Genomic DNA, 17,771 nt, shown 5'->3' on the forward strand with positions numbered 1-17,771 from the left:
TTATTATTTAATACCCAAACACAAGACTTTATTAATTAAATTTAATATTCTCTGGCAGTTATTATTTGTTTCTAATAATAATATAAGTTTCTTAAACGAATAATTTATATAATTTTACAAAAAGTTTTTATTATTTTCATTACATTTAATACAAGTGCTAAAATCTTTTACAGTAAATCATCGTTTACTAAAGCTTAAAACCATTTTCTTTTGCTTTTCAGATAATTTTATGAAATTTTAGTTAAGTAATGTTGAAAAATTGACATAGTCTCATAATACATTACACATTGTTATACTGAGAAATACTAAATAATTGTTTTTACAAGGACATTGTATTTAATAAGCAATGTACAATACAACAAGAGTTTACATATTTTTTTCCTACACTTATCTCAATTTATTATTAATTAATTTTTGCTTTATAATAACTACTATGCACACAAACACAAAATAAATATGTATTATGACAATTATAATTAATACTATGTAAATGTTTCATTAACTATTTATACAAATTCCTTAAGTTTTATTTTTTAATCATTATTAAATATTTCTATTAGTTCACTTATTTAAATGTTAAATAAAAAAAAAATGATATACTTTCAAATACATATTGCATACAAATTTTTACTTGAACAAAATGTTCCTTTAATTGTAGCTATTTATAAATAAATATTAATAATATGAATCTAATTTACATAAACAGTGAAGTAGTAATGTATCTAAAAATTTATAGTTTTGTGCATAAAAGAATGTAATTATTTTGATCGATGCAATAGAAAACTTTTGAATTTTTTTAAACACAACTTACTCACATACTTTTTTGAAATAAATATGTATTTCTATTGGACATAACGGATTAATATAAACTCTAAGTAATAGAGAAATTTTATCGTGATAACATCAAAATGTTGGTTTTCATATTTTTAAAAATAATTTTTATATTTTTAGAAAGAGATTCATGCGAGTTTTTGTTACCTAATAACTTATCAAATAAATATATTAATCGTTATAATGAATTATCATAACTTTCTATTTCTATAACACATTATATACTTCATCGATATTATAGTATGAATTCTATAAATTCTATAAATAGCCAACTTGTATCAAACTCCTTATATTAATAAATCTTTACTCATTGTCAGTTCATTAAAATTTTGTCATTTAAAGGTAATATTATAAAATAAGGTTTCTTAAAATACTTGTGTAAAACAGAGACCAGACAAATCGATGAACAAACAAATCTTTTTTATGCAGCATTCGGTTTAAGCAGACTGATTGATTAATCAGTATTCAACATTTATTAGAATTAGTATCGCGTTGATACAAGAGAGAAATATCTTAAGATAATGTTAAAGTTATCTTAATGTTCCAATTTGATTCCATTCACTACATCCACATTAATTCCAGATCTCATAAACATCTGTATACTGTTTAAGAAATAAATTTCACGATATTTAAATTTGTACATTATACTCTATAACATGCAATTCTAATACAACTAATGCATTTTTAGTTTTTATTATATTACTACCTTCTTTTTAATATATAATTTAATTAAATAAGATTTTTATGATTCGATAACATTAAACAAGAGAAGAAATACCCTTGGTGAACTACAGGGTACATTTAACACTCATAAATGATATTACAATCTTATAGTATGTAAAAATATCAAATAATTAACAACATTAGTTTTAATAGACAAAAATCATCGATAAATTTATTTCAATAAAACATCTTACACTGAATATCATTAAGAACTAATTTATAATCAAGCGTATCAATGACTGCAATTCTTGTCAACTTTCTAATACGACTTCCTTTGTATAACGTGTCTAATGTTCATAAAAAGTATATAATATTCAATATATATTGCATATTAAAACAAAAATTAACTAAAAATAGTCTTCGTACCAAATAATTTCCTTTGAAAACAATTTAAAAAATTGTTATCCGTATCAATCGATTTAAATTAGTTCAAGGATTATGATTTTTATGAGATCTGTATGCTAGGATAGGCAAAATATGGGTTTGAAATTGAATAAATCATCGATTTCACCTAAATTCATAGATTTGTATGCTATGTTCTGGAACGTGTTTTAAATTCAAAGATTGATACCTAGAATAATAAAGATATTGTATGAAGTTTGATGTAATTAAAAAAAATAAATAAATAAAATATTGTATTTCAGTATATGATTTCTCAATTTAATAATATGACTTCTTCATTATGATACAAATTATTATCTATAATTGAAATATTTAAATTTACGAAATAGGTATTCGAGAACTGTAAACACATACAGTATTGAGCAAAGTAAGTTTTTCTAAGGAAAATGGGGCTATAAGGGGTGCAAGAATTCTCAAAATCTTAATTTTAAAGATATTAAGAATTTAATTAAAAACATAAATAATATAATTCTTGATTATTTAATATTATAAAATTTAGTATGTAATTAAGGAAATATAAAATAAAGGATATTGAAATAAATATCAAATCAAATTTTCCCGCGTAAACGTCTGCACGTAAATGTCACATATTTTCTATATATATAAGCTATTTCCTTCTAGAGCGTCATTTTTCTTGGGAAAGAAGGCTCTGCTACTGCTGTGTAAACGTTAATTCAATAAAAATTTTATTCAATATGTAGTTTACAATTATTAGTTTTTGAAACTTTGTATTCTGATATTGAGAAATTTGACTTCTAGAACTTCTAAATTTGAATTAAAAAAATTCTGAAACTGTGTAATTTGAGCTTTAAGATTTTGTATTTTGGAATTTTGGAATCTTTGAATCTTTAATTTTAAAGTTCTGTAATGTTTAAATCTTAAAACTTAAAAATTTAATTTATTTGTAATTCTTGATAATTCCCGAATATTATAGTGAATAATAAAGCCTCCTTCCCCACATCATTTTTTTTAGGGAAACCTACTACGCTCAATATTGTACATTGTAACAAAAAACTAATTCTATTTTTATCATACAAAACATATTTCATGGAAAGATTATGTAATATTCTTTTGCAATAAAATGAATAAACATGCATAAAATATAGAAAGAACATTACCATTCAGAACTACGATGATAATAAAAACCCTCAATCGTGGCAGCAGATTTTTGAAAACAAATATAATAAAATCCTGCAAACGAAGCACCATTGATGTCTTTAATAGTATGATCAGGAACCAAAAAATGTTCCTTCCACCTCATAAAAACAAAATCAGTTCCCTTCAGAGCTTCATAATCAAATGTATCTGAATTAAATGTTTTCGCATATTGACAAAATGACTCGAATTTACTCTGCAATTATAAAAGTATGACAAATGATATAAACATTAACAAAATTAAAATATATATTATGGTACAAACCCAATGTTTCTTATCAACATCTTCATCTGCATCCCATTTACGTGTTAGAAATGGATATTTCTTAGATATAATTTCACCATCAAAAAATGTGGTAAGCGTGGGAAACTCTTCCGTAAGGCCCTTAATTTTTAAATATCCACATAAATAACTATTTTCTTCGTCCACGTGCTACAATAAAAACAATATACGTAAAAAATTTGTTAGCTATAACTTTACTTAAATTGATAACCGTTACTTAAACTTTTATTAAAAACATTCTATTTTTTTATTTCCTTAATGAAATCTTTATGGAAATATCTATAAGCTACAGAAGATGAAGAGAAATTGTAACATTTTTTAATAGGTTATTTAACATTTTTAATTATTTAACCGAGCAAACATAATCAATTCATGATAATTCGACCATTTATAAATATTGAAAGCAGAAAAGCATATGAACCGTAATATAATCAACCGTTATGGGTATTAAACAGATGTCAATGGTGTAATAGAAAATTAAAACATTTGTGACGCAATTTCCAGAGAAATGAAGAACTAACCTGCAAAACTACTTCTACGTCGTAACTGTTACCCTTAGACTTCTGAGAACCTTGAAACCGTGAACCATTGTAAAGTAAAGATTTTGTGACACCCGGCTGCTTTGAATTTGCGGGTGGTGGTGGTACTACGTCAACTTTCACCGGCATTCTCGGCTCAAGTGAACGCTTTGAAAATTTGCCCTCCTCAAATATCAATCTTCACATCCCAAGACTCTCGCAAAGACTGCTGGTAATTTTCAGGACATACGTATATTCATACGTAGCCTCGAATCCAGACACGTTCGTACACATTATTTTTATTTAGAGAATATGCCAGAAGTATTTTGAAAAAAATTTATTTTTTATATAAATAAATTACTTACATTATTTTTCTTAACATGAAAATAATTTGCTATTATGAAAATAAAAAATAACATGTTTATTTGTTTTATTGACTTATATCTATTGTTATGCATTTGTGTATGTATATATGTATCTACAGATCTAGTTGCATTTTGCCGGATATACAGTTTTGTACGATTCACCGATAATTTAAATATTCGTTTTCTTTAATTTCACAAATCTTATATTTTTTTTACTGATTTCCTTAATATTATTGTATCATTAATTTATAAGTATAACGTATAAAACATTGTTTTTATTTTGAATTTAAAATATTGTTTAATTTTTGCAATTTTATAATTATTTGTATCTGTTTTCCCGCCAAAAATGTTATAGTTTTTATACTGACATTATATGTTGAACAGTAACGAGATATGGAAATAATTGAAATACAATATTTATCAGTTATTTGAGCAAGTATTTTAATTCAATTAATATGTCGGAATGGAACGTTATCGAGATATTGATTTGACCTGTTCTAAACTGCTGTGAACTAAAAGTTGGTTGTATGTATGTTGTATCCAAGCAAGTATGGCGGATTTTAGTGATATGAACTCACACAAAATGACAGAAAATCACGTACAAAGTCGGTGTAATAATCAGTGGGTTCGACTAAACGTTGGTGGTACATATTTCTTAACAGCAAAAACTACTCTAGCTAGAGATCCTAATTCATTTCTCTATCGATTGTGTCAAGAAGATTCAGAACTTATCTCAGACAGGGTTAGTTGCTTTTTAAATAAGCGCGAATTTTAAATTATTGCTAAACATTATTAAATTCGTTCTTGTGCGTAATATAATACTCATACTTTTCTTTAAACAAAAGATAAATATTTATGTAAATGTTTTTGCGAACACTTTTACAATATTTTGTAATTAAAATAGACACAAATTTTAAAGATGTCATTAATTATTAATGATTATACAAAAATTGTATTTACTATGTAATAAATGATGAACTGTATATGTATATATACATAGGTATGTGGTTAGTACGTATGTATGCCGAGTAAGTGTGGATTACGCATACGTGTATATATGTATTACGTATATACACACGCGCGCATGAACACTATTAATATATGTTTGCATAGTAAATAGCTTACATACAAACTGTTTATAAAATTTAATGTGAAATCTTAAATCATTTATAAGAAAAAACATGTAATAAATAATCTTCTCTATATTTGATTATGTAGGATGAAACTGGAGCATATTTAATAGATCGTGATCCAACATATTTTAGCCCTATTTTAAATTATCTACGTCATGGAAAATTAGTAATTAACAAAGATTTAATAGAAGAAGGTGTTTTAGAAGAAGCAGAATTTTATAATATTACAGAATTAATACGGCTAGTCAAAGAAAGAATTATATTAAGGGATACCAGACCATTACGAGATTCAAAAACACATGTATATAGAGTTCTTCAATGTCACGAAGATGAATTAACTCAAATGGTATCGACAATGTCAGATGGATGGAAATTTGAACAGGTATTTATTTTTTTACTTTAAACAGTTAGAATATTTATATATTATTTTGTATGATGAAACCACATATTAATATTTTATTAAAATGTTTAAAAGGGTTAACAATATTTAGTTAGTAATACTGATTTAGAAAATTTGAATATACTTTATTGTTTTAGTTAATCAACATAGGATCTCAGTATAATTATGGAAACGATGATCATGCTGAATTTTTGTGTGTGGTTAGTCGAGAATATGGGGCCAGTCAACTTGGTAGCAAGGAACAAGAATCAACGGATCGTGTTAAGGTACCATTATCATATTCAAGTTTTTCATGTCATTCCTTCAACCAAAGTAGTCACACATAATTTTTTTATATTCATATAGTTTTGATTTGATTACATTTTTTATTACCCTATGGTTTCTTAATATAAAAGAATATTATTAATATTAATAGATAAGTGTTATATTTTTATTATTAAAAGTTCTAATTAACCAAACATGGCTATATTTTTGATAAACTATCAGAATCACAATATCAATAAATTAGGAATTTGTAAAATTTTACAAAGTAAAAGAATTTCTGTATCAGTATTATATTTATTTTTATAAAGATTATTAATCCATTTGTAATAAGAAATGAAATGTTACGTAAAAACTTTTCTAATAATGAATATTACAAATAAAAACTAGATATTATACAATAACAGTTTAGTGTAATAATAATATACATGATGTGCCAGTTATATAAAATTATAACAAGTGTATATTTTGAAATTTTATACAACTGATCTTATTACAAATAGATGGACTAAATAAAAATGAGAAACTAAATATCATTGTAAAGATATGTAAATTTTTTAATCTTAGTTAAGTTATACTTTCTATATGTATATTTTTTTATATAGTATTGTTTATTTTGTTTAATATCAAACAATATAAAAATACCTTGTAATAGACACTAAATGCGAAATATTGCAGTTTGTTTTCAAGAATTTTCATTTAAAAATTAAAATTGTTATTTACAGTTTATATAAACTGAACTAAAGTACAGTGTTGCTGGTAATTGATTTTGTTGTAACAATCATATTACTTGAGTATTATTTAGTATGTATTAATACAGGGGCCAATTTTTATTAGCATGTTCTGTCTCTGATATTTGTTGTACGTACAATATCATTATTTTTGTATCGCATGCTATGCATTAAATAAAGATTTTTCTCTTTTATTGGCTTGATTACTTTGTACCCTATATCCTGCATGATTCATCATTGCATGACTGCATTATTTTTTGTTATCATTACAACAACGTTAAACCTAATTGTTCGATAAAAATCTTTTGACAATTTCAAAGGTATAAAATGTTAAATGGTTTATAAAACTAACAATCATATCTGAGAAACTAAATTATTTTGATAAAATCTATAAGATTCAACCTATACAACAAAATGCAGAGGCTGAACAATGCTAAATATGTTATAAGAAAAATTCAAACAAGTTAATCATACTTCTTGTTTCATTTGTAAAATACAAAACTATAATTCCTAATATAATCTTAATGAATTTCAACCACTGAATTATATTTTAGGTTCTGCAGCAGAAGGGTTCTCGTATGTAATCTTTAAATCCGTCCTTTCCTTTTCTTGCTTCGTTTCATTAAATCAACTGTGCAGCGACAAGATGAAGACTGTTTTTATTTTTACACTTAAAGATTTAAGTTTATACAAATCTTCATTGCTCCATTCTTTCTTACACGATGGTAATTGCAGAAAGAACAAAAAAATGCAAATATATCTTCTATAGCTACGAAGCTACATTACGTAACAACAATATGAAGCTTTAATAACTGAAAGTATCACGTATAGGCGTGTGAATTTGTTTTTTTTTTCTTTTAATTGTTCATTAAGAAGATAATACATATTGTAGTAAATATAGTGATTTCATATGGGGTCGTATATTTTATAAATAATAATGAAAATTGTACTGAAATAAAACTTTCTATCGACGCTTTTCTTTCGAGAAAGGTATATTAAAAAATAAAAATATTAATATATGTACAAACATCAACATTGATATGCTATGAAACAAAATTGTTATTTAGCTGTAGAAATTATATTTTAATTTTGCTAAACGGTTTAAAAGACAATAGCATTCGTAAAGGCAATTTTTTTCATATAAATTTCTACAATGAATATTAATACTCCCTAGCATTAAATAGATTATCTTTTTGTAACAAAAACAATTGTATAAAAGTATGTTTTTTCTAATCGTGTCTTTATCATAACATTACTTAAATTACATACCTTCGCACTGCCGTTATAAAACATAAAATGGTATTTGAGCATGATATTTTTCGTTATCTGATGAAGATTATAATCACAAGTATGTTAAATTGATTTTAACAAATGAAATAGTGTGCATAAAGAAATATAATTGTTAACAAAAACAATTAATTATATTATTTGATAATGTATAAATTGAAAAAGAAATTTGAATATGACGAAGTAATCGTATTAAAAGATACAGTTACATATTTTCAATTACTTAAATCTAATTTCCTAAATATATGTAACTTTTATTATACCAATGTTTGATTCTAACACGATGCGAATATCACAATAGATTTTTTCGTTTACTTTTTTTATGATATACGCACCATCTTTGTTTTTGTAAGTATTAAAACTTATAATAAAATTGTTATTCTACTTACAGAAATAATACAATTTTCAAACAAATATTAATAATATAGGTTGTCAATTGCTGAAGGCCTATTAAACAAATGTCGTAGACAATATACTCATATTTAAAAGCATTATTCGCGAGTAAAAAGATACATGTAACATTAAAATATTATAAGTACTATTAGAATTATATTATGTATAATATATTGTATATTATATACAAAGCATTCATTTTTTAAAGCATTTGGGATAACTTCATAAAACATCATTTTGCATAGAAATTTATCTGTTTTAAACAGGTAATGAACTATATTGGAAATATTCGGTTTTTTAAATAGTACAGTACATAATTAAAGAATGTTGTAGAATATGTCAAAATAAATTTAACGTATAAACTAATACATCATTTTCATTTATGTTTAATATCAAATTCTTAATATAATATTACATAAAATAGAGACCTTACCTGTTTCACATTTTATTTCTCTATGTTTCAATATTCTCTTGCATAACATTATTATAAGTGCAAATATTTGAGCAACACTAGTCTAGAAGTAGGAACAAAAATAGTAAACGATTATTATATTTTCAATACATTATAATCATTAGCATAACTAGAGGTCAGAGTCTGGTTTTCTCATAACAGAAATTATTGGAATAAGTAAAAAGAAACATTTGTTAGTTTGTACAAATTGTATGCATTATGCAATGTAATTCAATACAAAGATACAATAATGTTCTTATTACCTGAACGTAAGTAACACTAGACATCACATTTTAAATAAAGGTGGTCCAGCCCAATAAATAAAAATTCTAATTACGCCAATAATTGTCGTACATAGTATTGTTTTGATAGTTGATTTGATTATGGTTTAAGTCTGAAACTGACCAGATATCAAGGAAGGTAGAAATCATTGGCTTATCTAGGACTTTTGTCTGGGGTGGGCCAAATCCCTTAGCTTTACGAACAATATCAAACGTTTATTTCTTTTTATTCATAATTTCATGTGATAAAAACATTTTATGTTTTCTTTTTAGTACATTTTGGCAAAAATATTTCTATCAAGATAAGATTTTAGAATTTTAGGATTTAAAAATTTTGAAATCTTGAAATTCTGGAACTTTTAAATTCTGAAATTTTAGAATCTAAGAATTTCATAGTTTTAGAATAGTAAGGGGGTCAGTCCACATTTGTCAGGGAGAGGCTCATCCTGGTCACTACCTAATTACACCAATGATAGGAGTTTTAGGTAATGCCAAGATTCTTTTTCTATTGAATGCAACTGGGAAAGACAGCTGACCTTCATATATTTGTTTATTTTATCCTCAATATTCATTTATTTTAGATATGAATGTATAATATCAAAGCTCATTCAGCAAGGTCAATTCCAAAAATTGATGGAGATAATGATAATCATTTAAGAAGGCAATACTGTGTATTAAAATGAATTTACTTTAATATTGTTTAACATATTTTTCTCGGAACACTTGTTTAACTAAAGTGTCCTTATATCTACAGATATATCAAGATATTCATTGAATTCATCTTCATTTAGAAAATGAAAAATAATTTTAGCCTTTTATTTTAACGGAATTTGATATCAGTTTGAAATAAATTAATTTTATCAAGTTATCACAAATATTTCATAAATCGTACGGACCGTTACACTGAATACTTTGTATACATTTAGTAGTTTCCCAGAAAGAGATTGTTTTTATATTGGTGCAAAGGAGTTCAGTCATATCGTTAATTAGTTATATTTTTACATGAATGCTATATCTTGCTAAGCAAATACTACTGAAAAGAAATATAATTATATATTTAACAAAAAACATAATTATAAGAATGCAATGGAAATTTATCAATTGGCTGCTAATAATTATTATTTACACTGAAAAATTACGACCAATATAAGAAATTTTCTATGGTATTCAATGTTGTTTGCATTAAAAAGCGGTACTGTATTGTATTTTAATCCTGTATTATAATTACTATTAGTATTTGTTACTGTTACATTAAATATAGGAATACATATATAGCTATAGTAAGTCATAAAAGTATTTATATCTTGTCAGTTTTTACTTCTATGTAATTGAAAGAATCCAATTACATTAGTTTTTCAAATTAATTTCGTATTTAGTTTTCTCTATATTGCTATGTCTACTTTAATAAAATGTATTTTTATTTTCAATATTATTTTCCGTTTAATATTCATTTATTATTTTGTAATAAAGTGTGTATTAGTTGAAGGTAGTGTAATATACATTTTTATCACTGAAAATTCAATATTGTTCCTTTTAAAAAAACAATATATCATGAAAAATAAACAATTAATAAGTTATAAATACTTTTATGATTTGCTGTATATGTCCAAGAATTTGTACTTTCATAGATATATTTCTACATCTATTAACTATTTAATTCATATCGTTAGAAAAGAAAGTAATATTTGTATGAATAAATTTTAATACCAATAATTATTTGAAATTAACTACAGAAATAAACGGAGAAGGAAGTACATGTACATACATAATGCATAAGTACAGATAATATAGACTAGAGTTTACAACATACAAACTGTTATAGCTTAAAAACAAAGTAATTCTATTTTTAAAGAAATACTTTAGTTATTACAGTATTCTCAAAGTGTTACTCATAGAACAAAGGAAGAACCTTCTACCCTTTTCTCCTTTCCTCAAAAATTATTTTACCTGAAATATAAGTTAACAAAAGCAACTTTTTGTATTATATACAACTTATTTGAATCAAACTACATTTAAGCTAGTTTTATTGACTTTTCTATTTCCCATGAAAAAGTGTGTGAGTTTTTTTGTTGGAAAGCACTGATTGTGAGTTATTTTAAAAATTGTATATTTTTAATGTAGCGTGCTCTTTCAATTATATAATTTCTTAAAATAGATTTTCTGTAAAACTGACTCTTATGCTATTTGTTTTAATTACTTGCTTATATGTTTATATATATTAAGAACATAAATATTGTAAAAATTCGACATGTATAATATAAAAAGTACTTTGATATTAGATAACTTTTTCTTATATTAAATTTATTTAAAAAAAATAGAAACATCGCTTTAGTTCCTATGATAAAACAAAATGTAATATGCACCATAAAAAGGAGAATTATTTCGTCCATTATATGTAACAGTTACATATAAAATGTATGATTAATATAATATCTTGAAGTAATATATGTTGATATGAAAAGAATTCTTATTAAAAAGAATAAGTAGGCAAAATGGAACACCTACATCTATTAGATTTATAAGATTAAATTATATGATTTTAAACGATGTTGATGATAATTTTATTCAGAAAGTTACTTTTTTTTGGATTGTAATTACTAATACTTTTTTTTTCAATAGAATTAAATCTTATGGTTATTCAAGTGTTCTGCTACTTGTAACTCGCAATAAATTCAGTATGACTGAATAATTATACAATTCATTATATTTGTTTGAAAATAAAGTTTCATTGTATTACTCAAGATACAACACAAATTTCATAAAATAACATTTATGATAAATTAATACTAACAAAACATTTTGTTAATATGAAGTTGGTAAAAATATAACTGAGAACACTTTTTAAATGAAATATAAATATTAAAACAATCACGTTACATAAGGTTTTTAATATTGTACATACACATATTATAGACATTTATACAAACCATTTGAATAATTTTTATTATAGTGTACTATATGAACTATAATAATATATTAAGAATAATTACTTGTATTAATTGTACTTTAAATAAACAAATAGCTACACGATTCAATATCAGTTAATTGATGACACATATGTAATTGAAAAAAAAGTTAACAATAATAGTGACACATATTAGAGTTGTCTTTATGACTATTTTATAGATTTTAATTTAAAAACTCTTACTCATACTTTTCATCAATTAAAAATATTTCATTTCTATGATAGAATTGTGTACCGATTTTTATTAAAAGATAATTAATATCAAAGCATAAGGTCATAACAAAATAAATTTGTAAATATACTTTTTTGTTAAGGCATGTTGGCTATTATTTTCAGTGGCTGATCAAGATATCTTGCTAAAGCCTGTGCTTTTTCTCTTAACAAACCAAATCCCACATTTTCTTTTGCATATAAACATAATAATAGATTGGCTACTTCAGTAATTACAACTTTTCCATCCTACAAAAAATTATTGAATGTATATGAACAATATTCACAATTTATGGATTACATTTAACTCTTTGGCTGTGATGTGCTCTAAAAGGAAACCATTGCAGTAAAATATTTTTAAAACTAGAATTTTGCATTATTAAAAAAAGAAAATATTGAAACAGTTTTTAATATTCAAATTATTTGATTGGTTCCTGTTATATACATAGCAATGTGCCTATATTAATTTAGTAAAATAATAAATCTGTTTAAGAAAAATTTACTGGGCGTATATGTATATATGCGTATTTCGCAATCAAAGGGTTAAATACTACATATTATAAAAACTTTTTGTAAATAAATAAAAAAAAAGAAATAAGAAAATATTGATTACCGCGCAATCCATCAACACAAATTGTAATTCATCTTCCTTAAATGCATTTCGTCCATTTTTTTCGTAAGCTGACCAAATGTTGCTTGTAATAGCAGCGGTTACTCTTGCATCTTTATCTCCATAACCACTATAAGCTAATAAACCACCATCTCTGTTTAATAATCTGAAAAATATATATTTATTTATAGTAGCATTTTATCATAAGTAACAATTTTATCATTTCTACTTACAAAGTATTTTCAACGCCGCCTGTATTAGCTTGACTAAGTACTTGAGTGAGAGCTTTTGGCTTCAACATGATTCTGTAAATAAAATCTTTTTACTATTTTTTTTTTTAGAATTCCTTCAATTAATTTTGTTTTAAACGTAATATTGAACAGTAACAATAATTATTAAGTTTTGATAGTTGCATTTTATAAAAATGTGTGCATATGAAGTTTATAATATAAACAAATACAAAAATCGGACATCTTAATCACGGATTTCAATTCTTAATATGTATATTGTTAATGCCCGGGAACTTCAAAATAATTTACTTTTAATATCAATTTTGAAACTCTGTTTTTATTATTTTGAGTTGATTATTTTGACCTGACATTTAATAGTGTGATGTCACAGCCTACTCTGCGAGGAATATGAGAGGAGTATGACAATTTTGCGTTGTAACACTATCTCTTGAATGGATGAATGTAGTATGACGACAATGGCACGTGAACATACACAGGGTGTCCCAGAACTGGGGTAGGAGTCGAAAAGAGATGATTGCTGAGGTCGTTCTAAACAACTTTTTCCTTTGCCAAAATGTTTAAGACTTCGTTTTCGAGTTATTAACGAAAACATTGGCCAATCAGAGCGCGCCTTTAGCATGAGCCGAACCACGAGAGTGCTGGGCAGGCCTATCCGACTTGAGCTTCCACCTGGCAAATTAGTGACGAAAAAGTTGTAGATGGCTCTTCAATCAGATTGGCTGGGGCATGTTTATGTTGGAGCTGCGATAAAATATAAGAGCGTCAATCGAAGCGGCGCTTTTTTTCTTTTATCTAGTCTCTTTTTTTCTAATCAACGCTCTTATCGTTTATCGCAGCTTAAATACTAATTTTTTCGTTTTCAATAAAAGGTGTTTAGATAACATACTATGGTTATGTAGGTGGTTTCGTATGTACGTAATACAAAGAAAATACACTAAAATGTTTTTTATAAATTATATCTTTATTTATATTTCTAAGTTTTACAATATTTTGATATTTTTTTCACGTGTTGATTATTTTTTGTATTATCATTTAATTGTTTACAATATTCTGATAATCTAATTTCCAAAAAATAATAAACAATATATGAAATTATATCCAGTTTATGGTCTTCGCAAGGAAACATCAATATGTTTGATTCAATGCTGCTGTTAAGTATAGCATCTACGACATCTAATTTGTGGCAATGCTGTACAAATAGATTCTCTAATTTTTTTATAAAATTAAAAAATCCTATATTTGAATAGACAAAAATACATGACAGTTCGTCACCGAATTTTTGTTTGGCACTGTAATTATTAGTATTTGCAGTAACTGCTTCCTTGCATGTTGTACATTGTATAAATGTCAACAATTGCTGACAAATACGTCCAGTGATAAAATATATGATGCAATATATGATATATCACGTATTACGCTTACTAATTCACTTCGACTAGTTCGACCACTTCGACTCGATCTACGGATCTGTAGTCACTGCGGCCAATTCGATAGTATCGCCACCTACGATTTCTTGGTCATTACATCGCCACGATAACAGTGACTATAGATAGTAGAAGACTGGACATGCCTTTGTTACCGAAGGGTCGTCATTTCTGGGGCGAGCACGCCCCAGTATGAAGAGAGGTTTCCACAGTCGGTATAACAGTCGTGCCTGTTTTGGCAGTTCTTCTGTTACCCTACCTCACTGGTACAACTACCTTATCGATTACGGTAAGGTGAAGAGACGCACGCACATATAGTATGACTGCAATGTTGCCACATCTGTTTCCATATGTATTGCAACTAGTATTCGCACTTCACACACAAGCATATATCTGCTTCCATCCGTGTGCGCTATCGCTTCGGTGCTTTCCACCGTCAATTCACGTATTCTGACGCGAGTCCCGAGCAATCTGACGATGAATGCAAAAGTCACAATCAGAAGGTCGAGTTCGAATCCCACGGAGACAATTTTATTTTTAATTAGTGTGTAACCTCTTAAAAAAATTAAAGCTTGATAATTATTAATTTGTGAAGTATTTAAACAAAAGGGAGGAGAATTTTTCTTTTTTAATATGTAAATGCTATATTATATCCGTACGTCTTTAAGAAAAGATATAAGAATACATACATATATACAGGAATTTCATTCTTTATCAAATAAGTGTTTTATGCAATCTTTAATATTTATAAATGCAACAAACGAGCATAGAAAATGAAGGAAATTAAAGTAAGTACATATTTTCGATAGTGTTAGTAGTCCTGAGGCAATGTATCAGAGTGCTAAGGTCTGACGGTTTTGTACCAGGTTCAAATCCCTCTGTAGACATTAATTTTTTTTACATTGATAATATTTTTATTCAATTTCTAGAACTGTCCGTAAACCATGTATAAGGAAAAAGTGATTCAGAACATATTAAAAAATTGTTGAAACCATTTGATGATAGTATATCAGATGATTACATTATAACATTTGTTTATATGACATATACGGTGTTTCACTTTAATTCATTACTATGCCGTAATATTTCAGTATTGGCAAGTGAACACACGATAGCACATGCTCAATCGTAATGCTTTATTAGGAGCCAGCAGTTGAATTCTCGTTTGCAGGATAACGTTTTTTTTCTAGGAATTAACTCGAGCATAGCTCGACAAAATAAGATATCTTGCGGCATACCTTTGACATGTATCTATCTCATTTTATCTCTTGCGTGTATTCTCTTTCTTTGTCTACTGAGATATGACAACGCTGAGCTGAAGGCTGTAAGCAAAAGGGTACAATCCTGGGTACCGAAGCAATCTTCTGTTATCGTCAACGCGTATTAGACTGTTATAGTGCGAAGTGTTTCACATTTTTATATTAGGATAGAGCAGATGGCGCTCGTTCTCGAGGCACAAATTCACGAGCCTTTGAGAACAAAGGCATGTCCAGTCTTCTACTATCTATAGTCACTGACGATAATGTATGTACAGGTAACATATAAGAGTCGGATAGGGCTGGTGCTGAGTAAGCTCAGGCCCTCCAAATTCCACTCTTGTGAATTTGATGCAAATTTTAACTCGGCGCAGAAAATCCAGGCGGCGCTGATGTCGCTTCTCTACATGCATACTTTGTATCACTGATTTTAACATACACAACTAAAGATATTGTGAAAATTTGTCGTCGCGTTTTTCAATTGTTTCAAAATTTAAAGAGACTGAAGAAATATGGCGCATAGTGGGTGACAGTGGTGACAGAATTTCCAGGTTCGTGAATTCCATTATTATAATTATTACTACTATTATTATTACTATTGCTATTATTATTATGACTATTATTATTATTTAAAAAGATATTTTTTAAAATTTTTTCTACGTTTTTAAGTTTTTCAATAACTTCTGTTGATGAGATGCAGCAACAGGAGGAGAAGGTAGAAATTAAGTAAGTATTAACTGTTTACATTGCTGTTTTAGTAATATATTTAATTTTAATTATTAAAATGTATCTTAAAAGAAAGAGGAAGAAAATATGCAGCATCAGGGGGTGTATTAACGAAAACAACAGGATGTTCTTCTTCCCCCAAGAGAGAAAGGATAAGAAGAGGATGGTACAGTGAGTGGAAGTATGCGACAACCCAAAGTCTGTGCTTCCACCTGAAAACTGAAATTCTGGGTGATCTGTAGCAGCTACTTTAAATAAAAGTACTTCATGAGTAAAAGATTAACAACATCAGCAGTTCCAACACTGAACTTATTTGGTAATAACTCTTATATACTTTTTATAGCATGCGTAAATAATTGTTAATGAAAATATTTATTGCAGAGGCTGTAATAAATATTGCATGTCAGAGGCCGCCTCTATTAAAATAGAGGAACAAGATACCTGGATGCAAATGAAAAGAAGAAGAAGATTGTAAGTATTCAGTTTACATATACAATATACAGGGTGTTCGACAACAGGTGGGCAATATTTTAAGGGGTGATTCTAGGGATCAAAGTAAAACGAAAATCAAGAATAACGAAATAGCGTTTACGGCTTTGTTTTCCAGTTATTAACGTTTAAAAATTCGAGTAAAAAGTGCCAGAAACCTGCAATCCGCTCAGCACCGACGACCGAACGTCAGCTGAGCAGGGGTCGGTACAGTCATAACTAAGAATCGAAGCCGAATGATGGGGTACCGAGAAACAGAATAGCACGAGGTAAGTTTCTACTATTGAACGATTCTTGATTATGACTGTACCGACCCCTGCTCAGCTGACGTTCGGTCGTCGGTGCTGAGCGGATTGCAGGTTTTTGGCGCTTTTTACTCGAATTTTTAAACGCTAATAACTGGAAAACAAAGCCGTAAACGCTATTTCGTTATTCTTGATTTTCGTCTTATTTTGATCCCTAGAATCACCCCTTAAAATATTGCCCACCTGTTGTCGAACACCCTGTATAAAACCATTAACATGGTATTAATATATTAAGTATAACCTGTGAGCAGAGTGTGTGTTTTATTGTATGTATGATTGTGATTAATTGTATATTATTATTGATATATATATATATTTATT

At 27.0% G+C, this 17,771-nt stretch overlaps 3 protein-coding genes and 1 long non-coding RNA gene across 7 annotated transcripts; 2 read left to right on the forward strand and 2 right to left on the reverse strand.

Annotated features, from left to right (window-relative positions):
* Positions 1-1,262: 1,262 nt before the first annotated feature.
* LOC114881345 (glucose-induced degradation protein 4 homolog) lies at positions 1,263-4,150 on the reverse strand. Its single transcript, XM_029198103.2, has 4 exons — positions 3,916-4,150; positions 3,377-3,544; positions 3,075-3,307; positions 1,263-2,125 (listed from the first exon to the last, which is right to left on the reverse strand). Exons 1-4 carry the CDS (start codon positions 4,060-4,062, stop codon positions 2,062-2,064), a joined length of 612 nt encoding a protein of 203 aa, XP_029053936.1. The 5' UTR covers positions 4,063-4,150; the 3' UTR covers positions 1,263-2,061.
* Positions 4,151-4,658: 508 nt separating this feature from the next.
* On the forward strand, positions 4,659-8,639 carry LOC114881344 (BTB/POZ domain-containing protein KCTD5). 2 transcript variants are annotated; one of them, XM_029198102.2, is made up of 4 exons: positions 4,659-5,019; positions 5,496-5,792; positions 5,948-6,076; positions 7,357-8,639. In XM_029198102.2, the coding sequence occupies exons 1-4, from the start codon at positions 4,828-4,830 to the stop codon at positions 7,384-7,386; spliced, it is 648 nt and encodes a 215-aa protein (XP_029053935.1). In that variant the 5' UTR covers positions 4,659-4,827; the 3' UTR covers positions 7,387-8,639. The 2 variants fall into 2 exon arrangements, with proteins under 2 accessions (XP_029053935.1, XP_029053934.1); XM_029198101.2 differs by lacking the exon at positions 7,357-8,639 and having other exon boundaries at positions 5,948-6,371.
* A 3,203-nt stretch (positions 8,640-11,842) lies between these two features.
* Positions 11,843-13,848, reverse strand: LOC114881347 (ragulator complex protein LAMTOR2 homolog). 3 transcript variants are annotated; one of them, XM_029198108.2, is made up of 4 exons: positions 13,723-13,848; positions 13,233-13,304; positions 13,003-13,165; positions 11,843-12,638 (listed from the first exon to the last, which is right to left on the reverse strand). In XM_029198108.2, exons 2-4 carry the CDS (start codon positions 13,298-13,300, stop codon positions 12,489-12,491), a joined length of 381 nt encoding a protein of 126 aa, XP_029053941.1. In that variant the 5' UTR covers positions 13,301-13,304; positions 13,723-13,848; the 3' UTR covers positions 11,843-12,488. The 3 variants fall into 3 exon arrangements, with proteins under 3 accessions (XP_029053941.1, XP_029053940.1, XP_029053939.1); XM_029198107.2 differs by lacking the exon at positions 13,723-13,848 and adding an exon at positions 13,599-13,715; XM_029198106.2 differs by lacking the exon at positions 13,723-13,848 and adding an exon at positions 13,539-13,715.
* Positions 13,849-16,306: 2,458 nt separating this feature from the next.
* On the forward strand, positions 16,307-17,129 carry LOC123988258. The gene is made up of 3 exons (XR_006829811.1): positions 16,307-16,656; positions 16,729-16,972; positions 17,038-17,129. It is a non-coding gene; the product is annotated as an uncharacterized LOC123988258 (long non-coding RNA).
* Positions 17,130-17,771: the final 642 nt, after the last annotated feature.

Source organism: Osmia bicornis, chromosome 10 (genome assembly GCF_907164935.1).
Source record: "Osmia bicornis bicornis chromosome 10, iOsmBic2.1, whole genome shotgun sequence".
NCBI lineage: Eukaryota > Metazoa > Arthropoda > Insecta > Hymenoptera > Megachilidae > Osmia > Osmia bicornis.

Coding starts and splice junctions, on each gene's coding strand:
- LOC114881344 (XM_029198101.2), top strand. CDS start 4,828: ATGGCGGATTTTAGTGATATGAACTCACACAAAATGACAGAAAATCAC. Junction 5,020..5,495: donor CAGAACTTATCTCAGACAGG/GTTAGTTGCTTT, acceptor TTGATTATGTAG/GATGAAACTGGAGCATATTT. Junction 5,793..5,947: donor ATGGATGGAAATTTGAACAG/GTATTTATTTTT, acceptor TTATTGTTTTAG/TTAATCAACATAGGATCTCA.
- LOC114881345 (XM_029198103.2), bottom strand. CDS start 4,062: ATGCCGGTGAAAGTTGACGTAGTACCACCACCACCCGCAAATTCAAAG. Junction 3,545..3,915: donor ACGTAGAAGTAGTTTTGCAG/GTTAGTTCTTCA, acceptor TTTTTATTGTAG/CACGTGGACGAAGAAAATAG. Junction 3,308..3,376: donor ATGTTGATAAGAAACATTGG/GTTTGTACCATA, acceptor TTATAATTGCAG/AGTAAATTCGAGTCATTTTG.
- LOC114881347 (XM_029198108.2), bottom strand. CDS start 13,300: ATGTTGAAGCCAAAAGCTCTCACTCAAGTACTTAGTCAAGCTAATACA. Junction 13,166..13,232: donor GGCGGCGTTGAAAATACTTT/GTAAGTAGAAAT, acceptor TATATTTTTCAG/ATTATTAAACAGAGATGGTG. Junction 12,639..13,002: donor TTGTGTTGATGGATTGCGCG/GTAATCAATATT, acceptor AATTTTTTGTAG/GATGGAAAAGTTGTAATTAC.